This window comes from Poecilia mexicana, unplaced genomic scaffold, assembly GCF_051168715.1.
Source record: "Poecilia mexicana isolate PSO_F unplaced genomic scaffold, ASM5116871v1 scaffold_22, whole genome shotgun sequence".
Classification (NCBI taxonomy): domain Eukaryota; kingdom Metazoa; phylum Chordata; class Actinopteri; order Cyprinodontiformes; family Poeciliidae; genus Poecilia; species Poecilia mexicana.
The window spans coordinates 15,109,206-15,128,065 of record NW_028263391.1 but is presented as its reverse complement, the minus strand read 5'-3'; the positions used below and the strand labels follow the sequence as shown (position 1 = coordinate 15,128,065).

General features: G+C 38.7%; 2 protein-coding genes across 2 annotated transcripts in view; both read right to left on the bottom strand.

Annotated features, from left to right (window-relative positions):
* The window catches only part of LOC106930878 (cnksr family member 3), a 56,106-nt gene extending 46,798 nt beyond the window's left edge, over positions 1-9,308 (bottom strand). The window contains exon 1 of the mRNA XM_088002905.1: positions 8,839-9,308. Coding sequence (XP_087859031.1) covers positions 8,839-8,890 — 52 coding nt within the window. The 5' untranslated portion in view covers positions 8,891-9,308. The remainder of the gene's footprint in view (positions 1-8,838) is intronic.
* Positions 9,309-12,130: 2,822 nt separating this feature from the next.
* On the bottom strand, positions 12,131-18,726 carry qpct (glutaminyl-peptide cyclotransferase). The gene is made up of 7 exons (XM_015008702.2): positions 18,553-18,726; positions 15,750-15,896; positions 15,108-15,389; positions 14,621-14,788; positions 13,421-13,520; positions 12,604-12,720; positions 12,131-12,485 (listed from the first exon to the last, which is right to left on the bottom strand). Exons 1-7 carry the CDS (start codon positions 18,682-18,684, stop codon positions 12,304-12,306), a joined length of 1,128 nt encoding a protein of 375 aa, XP_014864188.1. The 5' UTR covers positions 18,685-18,726; the 3' UTR covers positions 12,131-12,303.
* Between the last annotated feature and the right edge of the window lie 134 nt (positions 18,727-18,860).

Sequence of the window (18,860 nt, the reverse complement as noted above, 5' to 3'; positions counted from 1 at the left end):
GTAACGTTGTGTTGTTTATTCCCACCGCATAAACAACACAATTTGACATTCAGACAGACAAATATGTTAGACATGACAAAAAGCTTTTAATTAAACGTAGACTTGTCCCCGTGTCTCACGTGATTCAGTACAATACTTGCTAGATTCCTAGTGTTGATTCCCATCGAAGAAGAAGGACCACTAATTGTCATGAATCTACGAGAGGGCAAATGGCCACGCACATCTCAAAAAACCCAACCGAGAGAGCAGAAGCAAGCTTCTAACTTTGCAGGGGATATGTCTGTTGCCACCCGGGCCTGTCCACACATACACACATCTGAGCCTTCTGTCTACCAGATAAATCCAGATGGAAAGTTCTTTTGTGGAAAACTGTTACTGGTGCCCAACTCAATCATCTACAATGGCTATAAACATGAACTGGCTGTATCTGCAAACAAAATTAAGCCTAGAGCAATGAAAGGAAAGACCAAGGGTTGAAGCGGGAAATGGGACAGAGAGATGGGGGTGTTTAAAAAGTAGAGCAGGCTTGTGTCCAGGTCAGAAGTACCTCTGCTCCCAGCTTAAATAATTAGTTACCGCTCAGAGCAAAAACACTAAAAAAACATTTTTTTTTTTTGTCCTCGTATCTTAACTTACTGTAAGTAGTAAGAGAAATGACCTGAAATCAGACTCATTTAACCTATTAGCTTCTTGGGACACAATTTTCCCTCAACATCTAAAACAGAAGCAGTTGAATGAATTATGCAACGTAAGACATCACGAGTCTGCCTAGAGTCCTGTAGGCAGCTGATCCTGTTCCCCCTGCTGTAAGGGATGTGGATAAGGGATGGTGAGTCATCCTCAGTTAGAGAGAAAACAGTGACTGAGTGTGTCACCCACAAGCCAGGACAGGGTGTCTCTGACTCACACAAACAATTTAATGTTGTGCTCTGCATTTTCTCTCAGCAGTCTCTCTTTGATGTTGCAACATTTAGTATTAACGCTCAAAAACCACACGTGGATTCTCAAAGAAAAGAAACAAACAAAACACGGGTATCTATCCTGAACCTCACTCACCACGCTTAAAACGTACTCCACCCTTCCGCAGGTGAGGTTTATTTGTAGCACCTAGTGGGAATCTCCCAGCCATACCAGATCAAGAAAAGAGAACTTTTTATACCTGTATGGGATTAGTACATTGTTGACCTGAAGTGATATCAAGATGGCACATTCAAACAGACAAAAGACAGGTGAAATAGTTTACTCAGGTGTTTGCAGCAAAGCTTTCAAAAGAGAGGCTCAACAAACCAGCCAAAGATTGCTTCCTCCAAGTTGGGATTTGTACAAAGAGGAGCCACCCAGCCTTCTAGAAAAAGAAAAAAAAAATGTTTCAAAACCTATATTTGCTTGGATACTCTGTTTAAAGCTGGGTTGAAAAGAGAAAACAATGATTTTTACAATTCTTTGTCTTTTCTAGGATGATGATTTCAAGTTAAGAGATGGTGGTCAGCAGGTGTTTCTAGTATACATGCGTGTTGCATTCTTTAACTAGACTGCTGGGCTGGAATAAGGAAGTAAGCAAAGACAAAAGGTTGTTTTTCCTAGCAGGCGATGACAGTGATGGGAAGTCTAGGGCTAAATGAACAGTAGGGAAAAACCATCCTCAGTTCTTCGTTGCTGTATGCTTGAGGAACTTCTTGAAGTGCTCCCTAACTGTCTTTCAGACATAAACTAAATGAAAACCAAAGCTTGACACAGCAGTGTCAATTCATAAGCTTTATGGATTAATAGAATAACATTCAGCTTTAAGGCCCGCAGACCTGCGTTAAAGAAAACAATATAATGACTGATCAGTCACGCAACACAGTCTGGGGCTTCCCTTTAGCCTTCAAAGTATTTTTTAGTTCCATTTTCATCTATTCAATCAGAATACACAAAGGCATAGTTACCTAATGTACCACAGATGTACATTAGGGGTTTGTATCTGATATCTTAATATTTCAGGCTATTATTATTAAATAAGAAAGAAAGTAGTTCTTATACTGTCCTGCAACTTTTGGGTTGCAAGATGACTATTCTACCCACTGAACCACAGGCACCTCACTCACAGGCCTGGCCCATGGCATTCAATTATATACCCTGGTGAAAAGAAGACTTTGACAGAGTCAAAGTGGATCAGCAACTTGGTGCTGATCCACCAAGTTGCTGGTGGATCAGCAACTTGTTAGCACTGAGGTGCAATAACCACCAACTCACTGTTACACTCTTAAGACTGTCAGTTAGCATCGGCTTTAGAAACTTTTTCTGTGAATGTACCGATTTGATTTGATAGGAAAAAAAACAATTAACCACATCTCTATTCTTTTGTTTCAGTGTTTGAACATGAATGTGTGTGTATGCGATATCAGCACATCCATGCACTTCCCTGTTTTCCTTCTTCTGTTTTCATTTGAACCACTGTGCAACCACTGATAGAGCACAGCCGCAACCTAAAACTTGGTCATACCGAAATACCTTGTTTATGTACAATAGCTAATGACAGTTTATATTTTAAGCAGACCCATTTCACCACAGCTTTTTATTTCGTTACCTAAGCAGGGCTGCTCCTGGGCCAATCCTCTGAGGGCAGACCGAGGCCAAACAGCTTGTAATACTAAACCGTGATCACCTGGGAGATTTGCAATGCACATTTAAAATTTGAATGAGAAGCAAACAGGTCTAGCCTGGGAATGTCAGGGATATGGGGAGACACCCCGCCTCCAGTTCCCACACCGTGACAAAACGTGTTTGACGATGACGTAGATGCAAACTGATAAATAAAAAAGTAAAAAAAAGGAACAAAAAAAAAAAGCCTACCCTTTACATGATATTTAGCTATATTTACCATTTTAAAGGTGATATGAAAAAGTGTTAATATGGAATTGGAACATGCAGATTAATATTTGATTATTTCTCTTAAAGACTCTCTATGCTGGAGGCTCTGGAGCATCTGGACTATGTGAGAAACGGGCTGCATGGGAACCAACAGTGACAAAACTTCTCCCCAGGGGGAATCCTCTTACAGCACTTCTCTTTAAACTCTAAACGCCGGTTCCTTGGAAAAATGACACTGTAGTCTGCTAATCAGTGCAACACAAATGGCTGATTTAAAAAAAAATAAAAAGGCTGTTTGACTGGATGAATTGAAACTAGTGAATAAGAAAAGAAGCCAAACTGAGTTTCAGTTGAACACATTACACCAGCTTCCTGTTTCCTTTCAAAAGCAAGCTGGCATCAGGGACAAACAAACTTCTGCAGTCTTTCAAGAGTATGTTTGGATTTATTGGACACCTGTTCCTCCTGAACCACGCATGCACAGTTTGCGCAGAGTACAGGCTGCTAAAACGGATTGATGGTGCCTGTGGTTGATATCTAAACACAGAATTATACTTCCCTTATACAGCAGGCGCTAAAGCAGCAACAGGAAATTCTACCATAAAACTGAGATGTCAGTATTATTACGTCTGCTCACGCTCCTGATTAGAAGTTTCTGTTTCTGCAAGATAAAGATCAAGGTGTGACATCTCTGTTGACACACCTTGCTGTCATCCCTACAGATGTTGCTGCTCACGACATCCATCACTGAAGTCACTCACCTTGTTAGGATTCAAACAGTCTTGTTATTTTCCTTCAAACAAATGCATGGTCAAAGGGGAAAGTGAGTTTAGCACATGTTTATCACTTCTCTAACCACCCAGCTGCCTCTTTAGCACCTTGGCGTTACTTCAAAGCCCAACACCAAAAGTTTGGCTGCCAAGCATTTCTGGATTTAAAATGTGTTGAACAATGCCAAAGACATGCCACTGCATTATATTTAGATGAGTAGCCAGAATGATGTCAGTAATTGTTGCCGATAGGCATTGATTGGCATAAGGTTCTCTATAATAAGAAGATTATACAGCATTAGTGTATTTACACAAACATATTTAAAACGGCTTATTATTACAGTTCAAAGATTCTCAAATTAAGATTTAAAACGACATTATCTTAGTAAGAGCGATGGCTGACAGAATCAATTATTTGAAAAAAAAAATTCTACTGGCCAAAATCAGAATCGGCAGGTCAGGCTTTTTAAAGATCAGTAATCAGCCAGAAAACTGCAACACCACTAGAAATAACAACACATGATTTAAAAAACCTAATGAAACAAGCTATGAAAAAGATTGATTGTTGTGGAGGGGAAAAAAAATGTTTGAGAAATGATGAATTTGCCACGAGATTATACAAAAAAAAAGAAAAAAATACAAAAAAACTTTTAATTATACAAAAGAAAGAAAAGTTGTGGGAAAGAAAAACTGAGACGAAGAGCCACTGACATCAGGGATTTCAAATTCAAGTCCTTATGGTTGCGTGTCCTGAAACCTTCACGGGCCCCCAGTCCTGCAATTCAGCATCTGTCAACTTCAATAGAGTTCTGCAAATAAATTAATGATTTGACTGAGGTGTGTTAAAGCAGACATACATAAAAGTTGCAAGAGTTTGACACCCGTCCAATAGAGGATCACATTCAGTTTTGCTGGGTCACACCAATATGACTTACAAGTGCAGCTGTCACTCCTTGTACCGATGTGTGGCAAACCAGGTTATTTGGTCTGAAACCACCTGCTGTTTAAATGCAGGGATGCACAGAAAAATCCGGAACGGTTGTGAGCGGCAATGGCTGATTTTACGCTTCACAAGACCTGAAGCGAGTGACTGGTAGGAAACAGTATCTCATCTTTTGTCTGATTAAAAAAAATGCACCAAGTCCCAAAGCTCACAGTTACAGGAACAATCTTGTGTGTGGAGGTTGTTACCAAGGTAAGAAAACTTGATCACATGTTTAAATTGAAGTCAGACAACACACAAAATAGTGTGGGAAGCTTCTGGAAAAGAAACTATTTTCACAGAGGCATGTCTGTTCTTTTGGACTGCTGCTTTTATTCAGGGACCAATCAACAGATAGCCAAGCCTATTACAACAAAGCTGCTACAATTTTTCTTTATCATAGTTAAACTCCATCTGATCTGTAAAATACTGGATAATGAAATGACTATTTTGGAAATCTCACTAAGTGACGACCCAATATAGTTAACAATGATTGTCCACCACAGAAGAATACGTAAGGTTCCTTTTATAGTTGCAAGTGAACAAACATTTTTCCTGAAAAGGAGATATAGTGCAATTATTTTTATTTGCGCTCTATTTGGACAGATCTCTGATAATAAAAAAAAGTAGCAATCATTTATACGTCCGTTCCTTCTGATACTTGGTTTTTGCAATTTAACTTGGCAGCATGTAAGACTAAATGATACACTGGAGGGTATTCAGTGTCTCAGCTTGCTAAGACTGGGACCGGAGCCATTCAGCCTGACAGAAGTTGCACCAGTTTATATGTCTGGAATGCCCTGTTAAAACCCAGTAGGTCCACAGTGGACTAGAGGGGAGGAATTGGTGAATGAAATACTATTCAGCTGAGTTGGAGCTAAATAATCTCATGATGCTCCCAGCTCTTCTCAGATGAAGTGATGCCTGTATGGAATCGGGACTATATTTGGAGAAGTACTTTCGTCACATGATTTAAACTTCTCGCCTCTTGAACGTGGGTATGTAGGTCACTGATTTGACGTCAATTGTGGAAGTTATTCAGGTCCAACCAAACTCAAATCTCAAATGCAGGCACGGTTTTAAAAGACATTTATTGAGGCTATTCTCAATAAATGTATTCATTGCAAAAAAAAAGTGAAGTTGCCTTCTAGAGGAAGTGATCCCAACACATGAGATATGGCTCAGCAATCACACGACACCACAGGACCAGCTGGCAGATCAGAGCTTGTGGTGAAGGAAGGACAACAGCTACCGGCCATTTCTAGGCCCCAAACAAAAAAACAAGTGTCTAAATTCAAAGAATCAAACTCCCTTTCGCTGGCAATAAGCATCGAGCGACAATCACTTGATCTCTTTTGACAATGCAGGTGATTAGCAACGGCTTCAATACACAAAGAACTGTGGCTATGTCCTGCTGAGGAAAACAGCCTGAGGTGAATGAGGACAAAGGTCTTGATATGGTTGCTTCCTGAGATGATCATTTGACTTCTGACACAAATAAGGAAGGAAGGAAGGAAGGAGGAAAGGAAGAAAGGGAGGAAAATTCAGACGGTGGGTTACTGAGTAAAGTCTATAAATAATTTTCCACACTACTTTGTTTTTTCATAGTCACCCATAAATCAAAAAGTATAGGAAACCCTCTAAAGCTGAGTTCCTGGGTAATGTTTTAGACTACAACAACCATTGCCGCACATTAAAAGTTACTCAAAAGCTTTCCATGTTTTGTGGCTCCGGCAGATTAAAAGTTGACCCACCTGCTTGGAGCGTAATTGCTGTATACACCCAGAGTAAACACCTATAACTAAAGCAAATAGTTATTTAGCCAACTCTAACCACACTAGTTCAATGCTTTTTTTTTTTTTCGGAAAGCTTCTGTCATCCACTAATGTGCAAAAACAAAACTGCACTAAACTCTTCTGATGTAGTCCAAACATGACAAAACCAACATTTATCTCGAAACCCCACATTAGATAAAAATGCAAACTCACATTCCCCGTTTACGCATCACCTGGTTCGAATGCGAAAGAGGTGTGTGAATTTTTCTCATGCTCACGGTTCTTCCCCTCTGTTTTTGTGCAGCCCCACGATTAGGAGCTGCACAAAAATCTGCTGAGTCAAATTTTCACCACTCTGACAACAATGGAGGTTTGCACTGATAAATAATCCACAGTCAATGAGTGCACTAGCTGGGCTTTTTCCCCCCCACATACGCCTGGATAATCCCTATGCTCCCTGCTGACACTCCCATTGACAGAACATACCTCTGTCTGATAAACAGACAGGGCTGAGTCACACAATATCAGAGTTTAAAAAAAGGGAAATCACCTAAGCTTTGTTTTGGGAATCTGTTTATAGTGACGCATACAGAAACATGTTAGTATCCAAACTGATCATTGTTTTTAAGTCCATGATTCATTTCCTTGCAACATATCAGGAAAATTAATAAGATCCTAGTTTTGGTCTTTGTCACAGTGTCGCCTGTCACTGCTTTCCATTCCTCTTATCCTCACATTCGCTTAGACATAGTTATGCTGTGACTGTGAAGATGGGTTCAAAGTTTAATGATGTCACCAACATAGCAAGCATTCCTTTCAGCGCCTTAAACAAGTCTGTGGATCCTTGAGAGCTGTCCGCAAATAATGAAGGGACATATCAGGAAATAACTGATTATCGTTCATATTTTCCTAAATATCTACTTACACTTTATGTTTGTGTCGTATTTTAACAGGAACATTGGTGTTTGTTCCATTTCAACAGCTGGTCTGTCCTATTTAGATCCCAGGTATTCGAGCAGATTATCAACAACTAGACTTTTAAAAACTTTTTATCATAGTCTTTCTAAGGTTTAAATCATTTTAATGAGCTAATGATGAGTATTTACAATTTTCCTTTGGTTGCGTAGAGCATAGAGAAGCTCAGCCCCTCATCTCCCCTCACTTATTGCTGTAATCTGCCAGTAAACTGCCTGAAAAAAGATCACAGCATGGCAGGTAAAGCGATACTACTCACCATGTTTTGTTAAGATAACGTTTAAAAACTACAGATAGCAAATTACACGGTCGTTAAGGAGGCAACTGCAGAGTGCCCAACTGAGTAAACAGATAAGATCAGCCTTTAAGACTTTAATTACTCTAAAAAGAACAGAACAGCAAAGCAGTGCAATATTCTGCACTTAAAGCACTACAAGGGCGACAACACTCTTCAGTGTGGACTATGTTAGTGAGTGAAGCAGACTCAAAGCAAGCTATTTTCAGTGTCAGTGAGATGTTTAAAACAGTCAGAAGCCAATGAAGAAATTATGGACAGGAAATAAAGAACAACACCCATCATTTTTTAAGATACAACTTATTTAAAACCAGGCTAGTTACTTGAGCTGGTAGCCTGATGTAATAATCCAGTTATAGAGAGCAGAGAGTTAAAAAGGTATACAAGAAAAACGTTTTAAAAACACATGTCATCCTGTGGTTATGTTATCATGTAACACATTTTGAATTGTCTTGTTGCTGAATTGTGCAATATAAATAAACTTGATAATTTTGTTTTTTTGTTTTTTTTCTTGAGGCTTTAAAAAAAATAATTAGAAGAAAATGTTACAACTTCATAGCTCTACCAGTAAATGTTTCTATTTAGAGGCAGAGAGATTAAATACTTCTCTCTTTCAGATCATGTCATAAAGTGAAAACGTTCTATTTTTATTCACATCATCACATCAAACTATTTAATAGTTACTCACTGTAAATGAATAACGTCAGAGTAAATATTTGAATATTTGAAAAACATAAACTACATGGTCAAAGAAGTGACATTTAATCTACCACGGCTGGACTAGACTGAAAACTAAGGGCCACAAGGGCACAATGATTACTAGTAGACATCAGTATAGCTTAATTAAAAATATTGAGCGGAATAATAGGGTGCAGACTCTCTCTCTCTTTCTCTATGAGAATGTAGTTTAAACATCTGGGAAAAAAAGTCAGACTTGCAGCTTAAAAAGTCACTCATGATGAAAAAATGTTATACAAGCATCACTGCTTTTCTAAGTTTGCCAAGTGAGAGTAAAGAAGGGAATGTGGTTCTATTGTTATGCGGCTGAGTGAAGGTATGCTGTCACACTGGAGCAGTTTCTACGAAACTAACTGCAGAAAACGAGAATCGAGTTGTACGAGTTGTGAAATTTTTATGTCAGGAATTGTTAAGCACAAACAAAACATTTACTAAAAACGTTTCACTCACCTTTCATCCAGTCGACAACTTGTTTTGGCGTCCACTTTGTTATCGGCTCCATGGCTTCTTAAGTAACAAAGTCAAAGACAGAAGAAAAATAAAACAAAAAGGTGACGGCGCCGATAAAAATAAAAAAAAGTATTAACTTTCAACTCTCCCCTGTCATGTTCTTCACACGAGCACAGCGACTTTAGTCTGTTTGCGTTCACTCACTAAACAACTCTGAGCAATCACGCATGACTGGAGGCTGGACTGACTAAGACTGACATCCCCCACAGCTCCTCTCTGCCCGGGTAGGGATTGATGGTGCCTTCAGGGACTCCAGGAAAAAACACAATTTATGTGAAGAAGAATTTTCAAGTAAAAAAAACAACAAAAACAACAAAAAACAAACTTTACCAGTTCGCTACGTCTGATGTAGTGTTTTTCACAATGTAATATATTTTGTACTGATTTAGTATTTTTCAGCTCCTCGCTGCCCAGAGTGGGACCGATGCTGCCTTCATGGTCTGCTGGAAGGAAAAAACGCAATCTGTTTACAGAAATGCCTTCTAGTAAGCGGTCATTATTCAAAGGTAGATTCCTTTATATGTTTTAGTTTATGTGTGATTTTTTTAGTTTCATTTTACACCGACACAAATTCTAATTATATTTCATACCACAGTACTTTTTTAATCTATGGAAGACTGAAACAATACTAATCTTTCAATAAAAGAAAATACATCCAGACCAGAGAACACGAAAACAAATCTTTGAACAAATCTTTATACTAAAACAAATGCTACAGAAAGCACTCTGTAGGATTTATTCAAGCTTTAAAACGATTATTTTATTACTTTTGAGGAAAACAAAATAATAAGTATATCTGAGATTTGAGAACAAGGGCTGCGTAAACATAACTTTTACATGATAATAATAATAATAAGGTGTCTAAAGTGAAGCTAGTTAACTCTATGTCTTTATAATTTTGCTCTTTATGATACAACCCTCCTCCCCTCACAAAAAAGTAATAGTAAAATAAAATAAAAATAAAAACAGACGACCAAATGACTCACTACTGACCTCTATTGGTACGTGATAATGTTGTAACTCACTGCTTCGCTTTGCCAAAATGAAATAAAACCTTGACGCAATCTACAATGACTGTAATTGTTGCTCCTTTCATATGCCAAAAAAAAAGAAAAAAGAATATTTAAAGCTTTATGAGTAATACAAATTTTCAAGCAGGGAAACTTCTTTTGAGTTCTGAAAACATTTTCGTTGGTGTTCTATGAAGAGCTCTGGGAATCTATAGACATAGTCTGCAACTCCTGTCCTTGAGTGTCACTAGAGTGCCATACTCCATTGTACCTGAATCAAAAAAGATGAGTTACTGGCCCATCTGATCGATTGTCTGTGCCTTGACTCTGTCAAGAAGCGTGAGGCAGAGACCGTTAGATTTGATCTAGACATTCTCACCCATATTTCTTTTTCTGTTCAACTCAGAATCTCTGCAACAGCTTTTTATTTTCTACAGCTATTGTCAGATGCTCTTGTAGGATTGTGCCTCATTTAACTTCGTTCATCTTCTCTTCAAAGCTCCTCTGTCCTGACAGAAAGGAGGCATTCCCACATCCTGATATCTGCAAACTACAAACAGGACTGCGTATATATTTCCTCTTTAAATTTCCCTTTTTCAAAGCCACAAAAGAACCACCTCCTTAAAAGAAGTAAATCTTTCTCAGACTCCTCATTGTTTTCCAGAAGGCTGAAACACACCTTACAAACTGGGAGAAAGTCCCTGTCCTTTCCATCATTCAACTATCACACAGCTGCACTATGATCAGCTCCAGATGAAAGCTCTACTGTTGTTGCTGTCAAATGTGCAACACATAGCAGCGCTGAACAGAAGAAAACACACAGAAGTCTTGATTTGCCTGTCTTTTTGGTGCTCACAAGAAATAGAATTAAGACCCTTTTGTTTAATCAACAATGTTTTAATACCCTTATTTTACATCAATCTGGAAATGCAAAGACGCAGTTTTATCAGCAGTGTAAAAATAAAACAAGCCACTTTTAATCTCATTTTAGATAAGATTTACAGTATTTTGGTTCAAGTTGTTACTAGGCGTTACTGATTGTACCGGACAGGGTCAAATCCTGCCATTGAATTTCTAAAGGAGTGGTCTGGAGTTATGGGGCTTAAGGTGGGGTGGAATTCCAAGGAGGGCCTCATGATAGGATTAAAGGAATCATGGGATCGCTGTTAAGGTGAGGCAGATGGGTGGAAATGGTGCTTTGTCTCACATGAAAAACAGCATGATGGAAAAGGGTTGAAACAGGACAAAAAAAAAAGAAACATTTGTGAGTTAGGAGATCACACAGTAGACTCCTAACTCTCCTCTCATAAGACACAATTGTTGTCTGCATAAACATTTATTAGGTTCCCATTACATGACAGAAACAGGCTAACAGTTTCATATAAACAAAAGCAGACACATGAAAGAGCAGCAGAGGAAGTAATCCACTTTTCTGTGTGAGACGACAGGATGTAAAGAGCTTGAGAGAGTTGAGTCGGTGAGAACGAGTCCAACTTCCTGCCTTTGGCAGGTTTGCTGACTAAACACTGAACAGATTCACAGAGGGTGGAAAAATGTTAAATAACTTGCAGCTAAAACCTCTTATTCCACTCAGTTGGGCCATGTCAGTGTGGGTGGCCAAGTTATATTTCCTAAAAAAAAATAAGAAAAAAGAAACAAAAAACACAGATCCAGGCACATAGGATGGCATTTGGCATCAAAATTGGGATGTGCCTTTAGATGTTCATTACAAAATGAAACACAAGCTTTGACCTGTCAGGTAATCATATATTTAAAGCTGAATCAGAAAATACTGATGATCCTTTCATCTGATGAGTAGAATGAGAGTATTCATGACATGTTAAACCCCACAAAAATATATTTCTGGGATTTTATGTGATAGACCAACACAAGGTAGTGTATAATTCTGAAAGGACAGATAATAATTTTGTTCGGTTCAAAAAAAAAAAAAAGAGAAAAAGTGTTGCTTCCTTTTGTTTTCAGATCCCCTTGTATTGACTCTCTATGTGTTTAGGTTTTATTTAATTTTTACAATAATGCAAGTCACCATTTTTAACATTTTATTTGTAAAAAACAAAAACAACAACAACAAAAAAAAAACCTTTTTCCTTCTACTTTGGAATTATACACTAATCTATGGTGCTCAATCACATAGAATCAAAGTAAAATACTTTGAGGTTTGTATTTGTATTGTTGGAAAGCATCAAAAATAATGACAATAATTTGAACTTTAATCTCTTTTATTAAGCATTTAGATAATAGGTTGCTTCAGTAAGAAAACATTAAAACTTCTACGTGTGACTCCTGCATACATGGAGTTACAACTTCTAACATAGTGCATACTTTTGGGTGAAGAGCTTGACAATAATACACAATAATACATTGATGGGAAGGCTCATGGGGCATTTTGTGGATTCGAAGGAACGCTGGGCCTGGTGTTGAGGTATTCCAAAACAAAAACCTGAAATATCTTGTTCAGGTTCTGAATTGTGGAGCGATCCAGGTTTTCTTCGTTGTCGTCAAATGTGTGCCACACAGACGGGAAGGGGTAGGGTATGAGGTGGAGGATCCGAACACCTAAATTAGATAGAGAGGGGTGCAGAATTAGGTTAAAAAAACCCCCCGAAAAATACAGAAGGAAAGTGACCATAAACTAACTGGAAGGCAAGGTTGTTCTAATGCGGCTGGTACAGACCTCTGTTTAGGAACGGTATATGATCGTCAAGAATACGGCCGACTGGACGATCAGGCCAGAAGTACTGCACACTGTTAGGATGCTCAACAAGCTGGTTCATGGAATGCAGACGTTTTTCTGAGTTCAGAAATGGAAAGAAAACGAGAGAAAATGTGCAACTGTTCAGTTGAAGAAAATTAATTTATCTTTTAAATGAATTACTTTATTAGGGGTGTTTGGATACAGTCTGATGCCACCTAAGCTGGGCCGCCAGGAGGAGCAAAGTAACTTATAGGGGCTGCAGAGATAAACAGCTCATGTAGGAGAATCCAGCTGCAGGTTAACTAATAGTTGTATAATCCACAAATCTGGCCTTATTTTGAAGATAAAAAATAATTGTTGGAAAAAAAAAAAGCCACAAGTCGTCCTCTCTTCTGAGTGCATAAAATATGCACCGTAGTGCATCTTTTATCATCATATACTGCGTTCAAGGAGAAACCCCAGATCTTCATTTGTTCGACATGTTTCAGATGATTCTGCAAGTCGCTGTTTTTTTCTGCCAAAGTTCATTTGTGTTGACATCTTTGCTATGCACCTGAACAGGTTCAACAGGCTGCGTACACATCAGGGTTAAATGCAAAGATATAATCTATTATTCTACTTTACTAAAAAAAAAATAAAAAAATAAAAAAAATAAAAAATTAGCATGTTCAATTCTGTCTTACTCTTGCAAGCAAACAATGTGGAGACAGTCTTCAGACATGAGTAAAACAAAGGAAGAGCTTTTGTTCTTGTGATTTTTTTTTTTGATCTACACTCATTCGTAATGATTATTTACCAATGTCCTGCAGTCTGGTGAGCCAGGTGGTGGTACTGGGGAACTGGTTTCCGAAGATGGGATGAGAGGCCCCGATAAGGTCCAGCAGCACCAACAGGTCCTGTAGAGGGGAAGAAAAGGGACAGGTGAACAACACAGACAAGTCAGATTTTCTCACGAGAAACTCTTGTCGTGCATCCTAAAGATAAACTCTTTGACACAGAGCCGATCTTACGACAATCGCATCCTGTATGTGTGTTTTCAAGTGTGACATCTTGTGATCATTGTCCAACTCTCAGACATGACACAATTAACCACAAGACACACCAAACTCCCATTTATGCACACAGACCCCACAGCTTCTGTAAAACGTACTGTGGAATGTCTTCATTTCTTGACATTAGTTTTTGCTGTGGTTCCATTTTTTCCCAGTTTTTCTACGTTTACATTTTTCTGTCTAAACGTAGAAAAATCAAAACACAACAAATGTGTTGTCATTTTTCATTTAAGATTATTACTGCTCAGAAAGTCAACGCTCAATCCCTGTTGTGAAGATGAAGTGCTCATGCCACCTACTGGCCAGCCAGTGTAAGTAAAAACATTGCCAAACAATTGGCAAACAGACAGACAGAAATGTAAATATCCTATTCTATTGATTGCTATAAATGAAATAATGCATTTTTTCTCTTTTACACACTTAAATATTTCAGAAAACTTTAACATCAGACAATATATTTTGTCATATATTTCAAAGTTAATATATGACTCAGTCGTTCAACCGTCCATCCATCCATCCATCCATCCATCCATCCATCCATCCATCCATCCATCCATCCATCCATCCATCCATCCATCCATCCATCCATCCATCCATCCATCCATCCATCCATCCATCCATCCATCCATCCATCCATCCATCCATCCATCCATCCATCCATCCCTTTTCTGTACATTCTTGTCCGTAGTGGGATCAGGAGGGGTGCTGGTGCCTGTCTCCAACTAACGTTTCGGGCGAGAGGCAGGGTACACCCTGGACAAGTCGCCAGTCTGTCACAGCAGTTGTTCAACCGATTTAAGAATTTAACAACTTTTTGAAAAGTAAAATTTAAAGAAACCCACTAAAGACTATTGAAAACAATCAGGGTGTCATAACTGATTCATGAAAGGATAGTTATTCTCATCCAATGTAGACTGAATTGAGGAGGATGAACTGCTCTTCACCATGCCATGCAGTTGGTTGGTGTCTTCGGCTCCTTCGGGATGCGGGGTGGTCTCCATCTTCTCTGCCAGGTGGCGAGAGCCGTACAGCGAGTCCGTGGAGGTCCACTGGAAAAGAGCCTCCTCACCGTCAAAGAAGATCAACTGCAGGGTCAGATTGGAGTTGGAGCTCTACGTGGGGGTATAAGAAAAGAAACTCCTGTTAGATTATTACTATTTTTAAAGATTTACTGCCATCTAGAGGTTCTGAGATTACATCAACACTCTCTCCATTAAGCATAATAAAATAATCACACATTTTATTGTCTATTACGTTGATTATGAGCTTGTTGCATTGCAGTTCAGGTATTTGTACTCAGTAAATGAGTATCCACTACTACTTACTAGTTATTCACCAAATACAACTGAAATCTCAACATTACCAACAATGCAAAATCTAACATTTTAAATGAAACTGGTGGAGGTACAATTCACATTCTGGTTTGGTTACCTTCTGAGTCTTCAGTTCTTCATCCAGGGCTCGTGCCAGCTCCAACATCATGGCGCATGGGACGGCTGAGTCTGTGGCGCCCTGAAACTCCCTCCCGTGCCACTGAGGGGGGAAGTACTTGGAGTCGTAGTGACATGCAAGAACCAAGTGGCGCGTAGCCGACGGGTTCAGTGTGGCAACCAGGTTGGTGAAGGGCAGCGGTCCGTAGGGCGTTTGTGACTCGAAACTGTCCTCCGTAACTTCCCAGCCTGCTCCGAGGGAACCGAGGGTTGTTTTTATATGCTGTCAGTCAATACACAAACAAAGTGTTTATAAAAACTCAAGTAACTTGACTTTACACCAAACCTGCATAAAAAAACATGGAAATTGTTTTCATTTTTCATTGTATTTTTCACATTAAACCCATTGTTCAATGTGCTGCTGGTATACATTCAAAATATTGAGAGTTCTTAATTTTCACGCATTTTATCAATAAAACACATATAAAGTCATATTTAATAAACTGTCATATGTATTCCAATGAGGCTTGTTTGTCAGATTAAAAGTACTTGTTGAAATTAACACCCTTTAAACGGGTAATAAACATACTTAAAATAAAATGTAAAAGCATCAAATATTCGTTAATAAGCTTAATAAACTTACGTCCCGAACTGCCTGGCTGCCAGCAGAGCCCGGGTACCGGGTAACCAGCAATGGCCTAAGGTCCCTCTGCCACATTTGTGCCAGATCGGTGTGAGAGAGGGCAGCACGGATCTCGTCCTCACTTAGCTTAAGCGCTCTGTGCCTGAGCTGCAGAAGAATACAGACAAAGGAGGGAATTCAATTAATATTCGGAGACGTGAAAAAAAGTTTAGGGAAAACTTGCTCCATTGTAAATCATAATGTGCAATTTCAAAATTTTATCAGAATGAGCTATCGTTATAATCACTTATACGTAGCAGACTACTTGTTGTGACATGAAGTGTTTTTGTGATGACGAGTCGGGAAACAGCAGGAATGACACATCAGCCACACAACTGCTGATCCCTGTGTCTCACAACAGCAACTGCTGTTGTGAGACATGCACATGTTGTGAGACATGCTGTTGTGAGACATGCATACATGCATGCATGCATGCATGTATGCATGTATGTATGTATGTATGTATGTATGTATGTATGTATGTATGGATGGATGGGTGGGTGGGTGGGTGGGTGGATATTGTGAGTATTTGGAATTGTACTGATTAATTTACATAGTTGATTTAACTAGGCTAAGCTAAATTATTTCTAAAAACGGTATATGTTTACTTAATTTTGTTGAGTTAGTACTTTTCAAATTTTAGATATATTTTTCCATTTTGTCACTATATATGTATTCCTCTCTAATACGAATACGAATATTTAACCAATTAGCTCCTCTGTATTTATTATTCAGCTTCCCTGACCCTGTCAGTTTGTTCCCTTCCTCAGTGCTCCCCCCCTCCCCAATCATCTGATTTCCTCACCTGCATCTGATGGTTTCTCCCCTCTTCCTCAGTGTATACACAGCTCTCTGGTTTTAAAGTTTACGTATTACTGGTCCCTTCCACAACATGATCTGTCTTCTACAGCTGTTGCCCTGGTTACTCCCTGTTTCCCTGTATACCATAAATTCATCTTGTTTCTTACTTTATAAATGTTCTACTTTTTTCCACATTCAGTCTCTGTGCTTCAAGGTCCGTTTCAAACCTTGCATAAACACGATAAAACATGGCAAAACTGCATTTCATTGTATTACACTAATTGTTTTCTCAATGACCGGTTGAAAACCTCTCATGGAGCAAGTTACAACTACGTTAAGAGATATTGATTATTATTGGCTTTGAACATACACATACACACAAAGCTTTATTTAGTAAAGGATAAATCCAGAGAACAGGCATATTGAAAAATATTGATGCTTTCCTGTTTATAAGAATTCAGTGGAGTTACCGCAGCCGTCTTTACATTGTTTTTATTATTTTGTTTTACAGAAAAAAATAAACATATTGATCCTTCAGTCCTATGCCTCTTTGGTCCCAAAGTTCACCTGAGAACTATGGTTGTCCTGGAAACAAACCACCACTTGACGTAGGAGCTGAAGAGCCGTCAGTGGGCAGCTGAGGCCATAAACCCCAATCCACTGACTCTACAATATACTTATATCTTCCCTATATTAAATATGTTTTTTAGGTTAGAAAATCTTTAGAAACAGAACCTAAAACTGTACTTCAAAACTTCTGAGCATTTTAGATTCCTATGTTATTTTTATTTACAAAAACACAGTTAATTCAGTGGTATTGAATTGACCATGCATAAGTAAACAATTCAGAATAGAGTAAAAATATTCATTATTGTCCCACAATGAAAATTTAGGTGTAGCAGCAACAGCAAAGTGACAGGCAATCAAGGCTTATGTTCACACAAAGATATAGGTATGCAAATATATATAAAAAACAATATTAACAATATATTATTTAGTAAAGGAAAAATGACACTTATCAAAAATAGCACACTCAGATGCAATTTGACTTAGAATTAAAAAGTGATAACATATTACAAATAGTGTGTTAAACGATGTCAACACAGCCTGAAAAACAAGCCTGTGATTTGCCTATGATTTTTTTGATAGCAAAAAAAACTGTAATATAAGCAGACTATCCACTTCTTCAAGATTTGCTCAAGATTTTAGAGTAAATGCTCTTTGTGTAAGTCAAATGAGCATTCAATCATTTCTTGGTGAAAATGGCATTCGGGCACATTTTCTTCGGCAAAAACAATGACCTGCAGAACCTGTTTGGAGCTTTATTTGGACGCACTCTGGCTGACTCATACGTCCATCCTGTAATTGCAACACAGTGGCACATAAGATGTAATTACGTGGCCACTGTGGCTGCATACAAGTCTGGAGACCAGTGAGATCAGAGAGGGTTAAAAAGTAGGGTCTATTTAAGGTCTATATACTCAAAGACCACTTGGGGGGATCAAAGAGGATGACTGTGCTGCCATAGCAACTAGTTAAAGGGGAGAAGAGATGAACACAGATTGTGAACATGAACACCAGCCGTATCCAGGTGGACCTTAAAAGGACGGTGGATGAGGATTGACGAAGCAGCATCAGATTTATCATTTTCTCATTAAATCCTGACACTAGCTCTTGGTAATGTGATTGGAAATAATTGCACCTAAAGTGCAGATAAACTGCAGTGATTTTAAACGTGGCCACAGCAAAACATAATAAACACAGACGTAAAGATGTTTTCCTACAGAGCACAGATACTTTTAAGTGGAAAGGAATCAAATAATAAGAGAATCAGACTAATTAAAACAAGATTTAGATTGTGAAACTCATTTCCGATCGTGTAAAAAAACTAAGAGAATTCCCCAGACAGCCGCCGTGTAACCTTAGACAGCATACGTGAATTAATCATCTTTAATTGATTTACCTTTTCCTCCGTCCAAGGGACTCCCTGGGTGTGAAGGATGAATGTCAGCCCGATTAATGCAGCATAAAATGAACGCATTATGGAAATCCTTTGGCTTCGCTCAGCCATCGATGTTGTCGCTCCTTTCCACATTCCTGTCTCTATCTCAGAGGGAGCTTTCAGATCATGTGAAAGGCAGGAGGGGAGTGCCCAAGGCTCCCAGCTTCACGGCGCGTCACCGAGGTCCGCACGCACACACAAACATTTGTGTGCATCCGGGGGCAACACAAAGAGCCTTTAATACGGTTTTGAAACTTAAAGTATGAAAT

Coding starts and splice junctions, on each gene's coding strand:
- qpct (XM_015008702.2), bottom strand. CDS start 18,684: ATGTGGAAAGGAGCGACAACATCGATGGCTGAGCGAAGCCAAAGGATT. Junction 15,897..18,552: donor TCCCTTGGACGGAGGAAAAG/GTAAATCAATTA, acceptor ATTCTTCTGCAG/CTCAGGCACAGAGCGCTTAA. Junction 14,789..15,107: donor AAGAACTGAAGACTCAGAAG/GTAACCAAACCA, acceptor ACCCCCACGTAG/AGCTCCAACTCCAATCTGAC.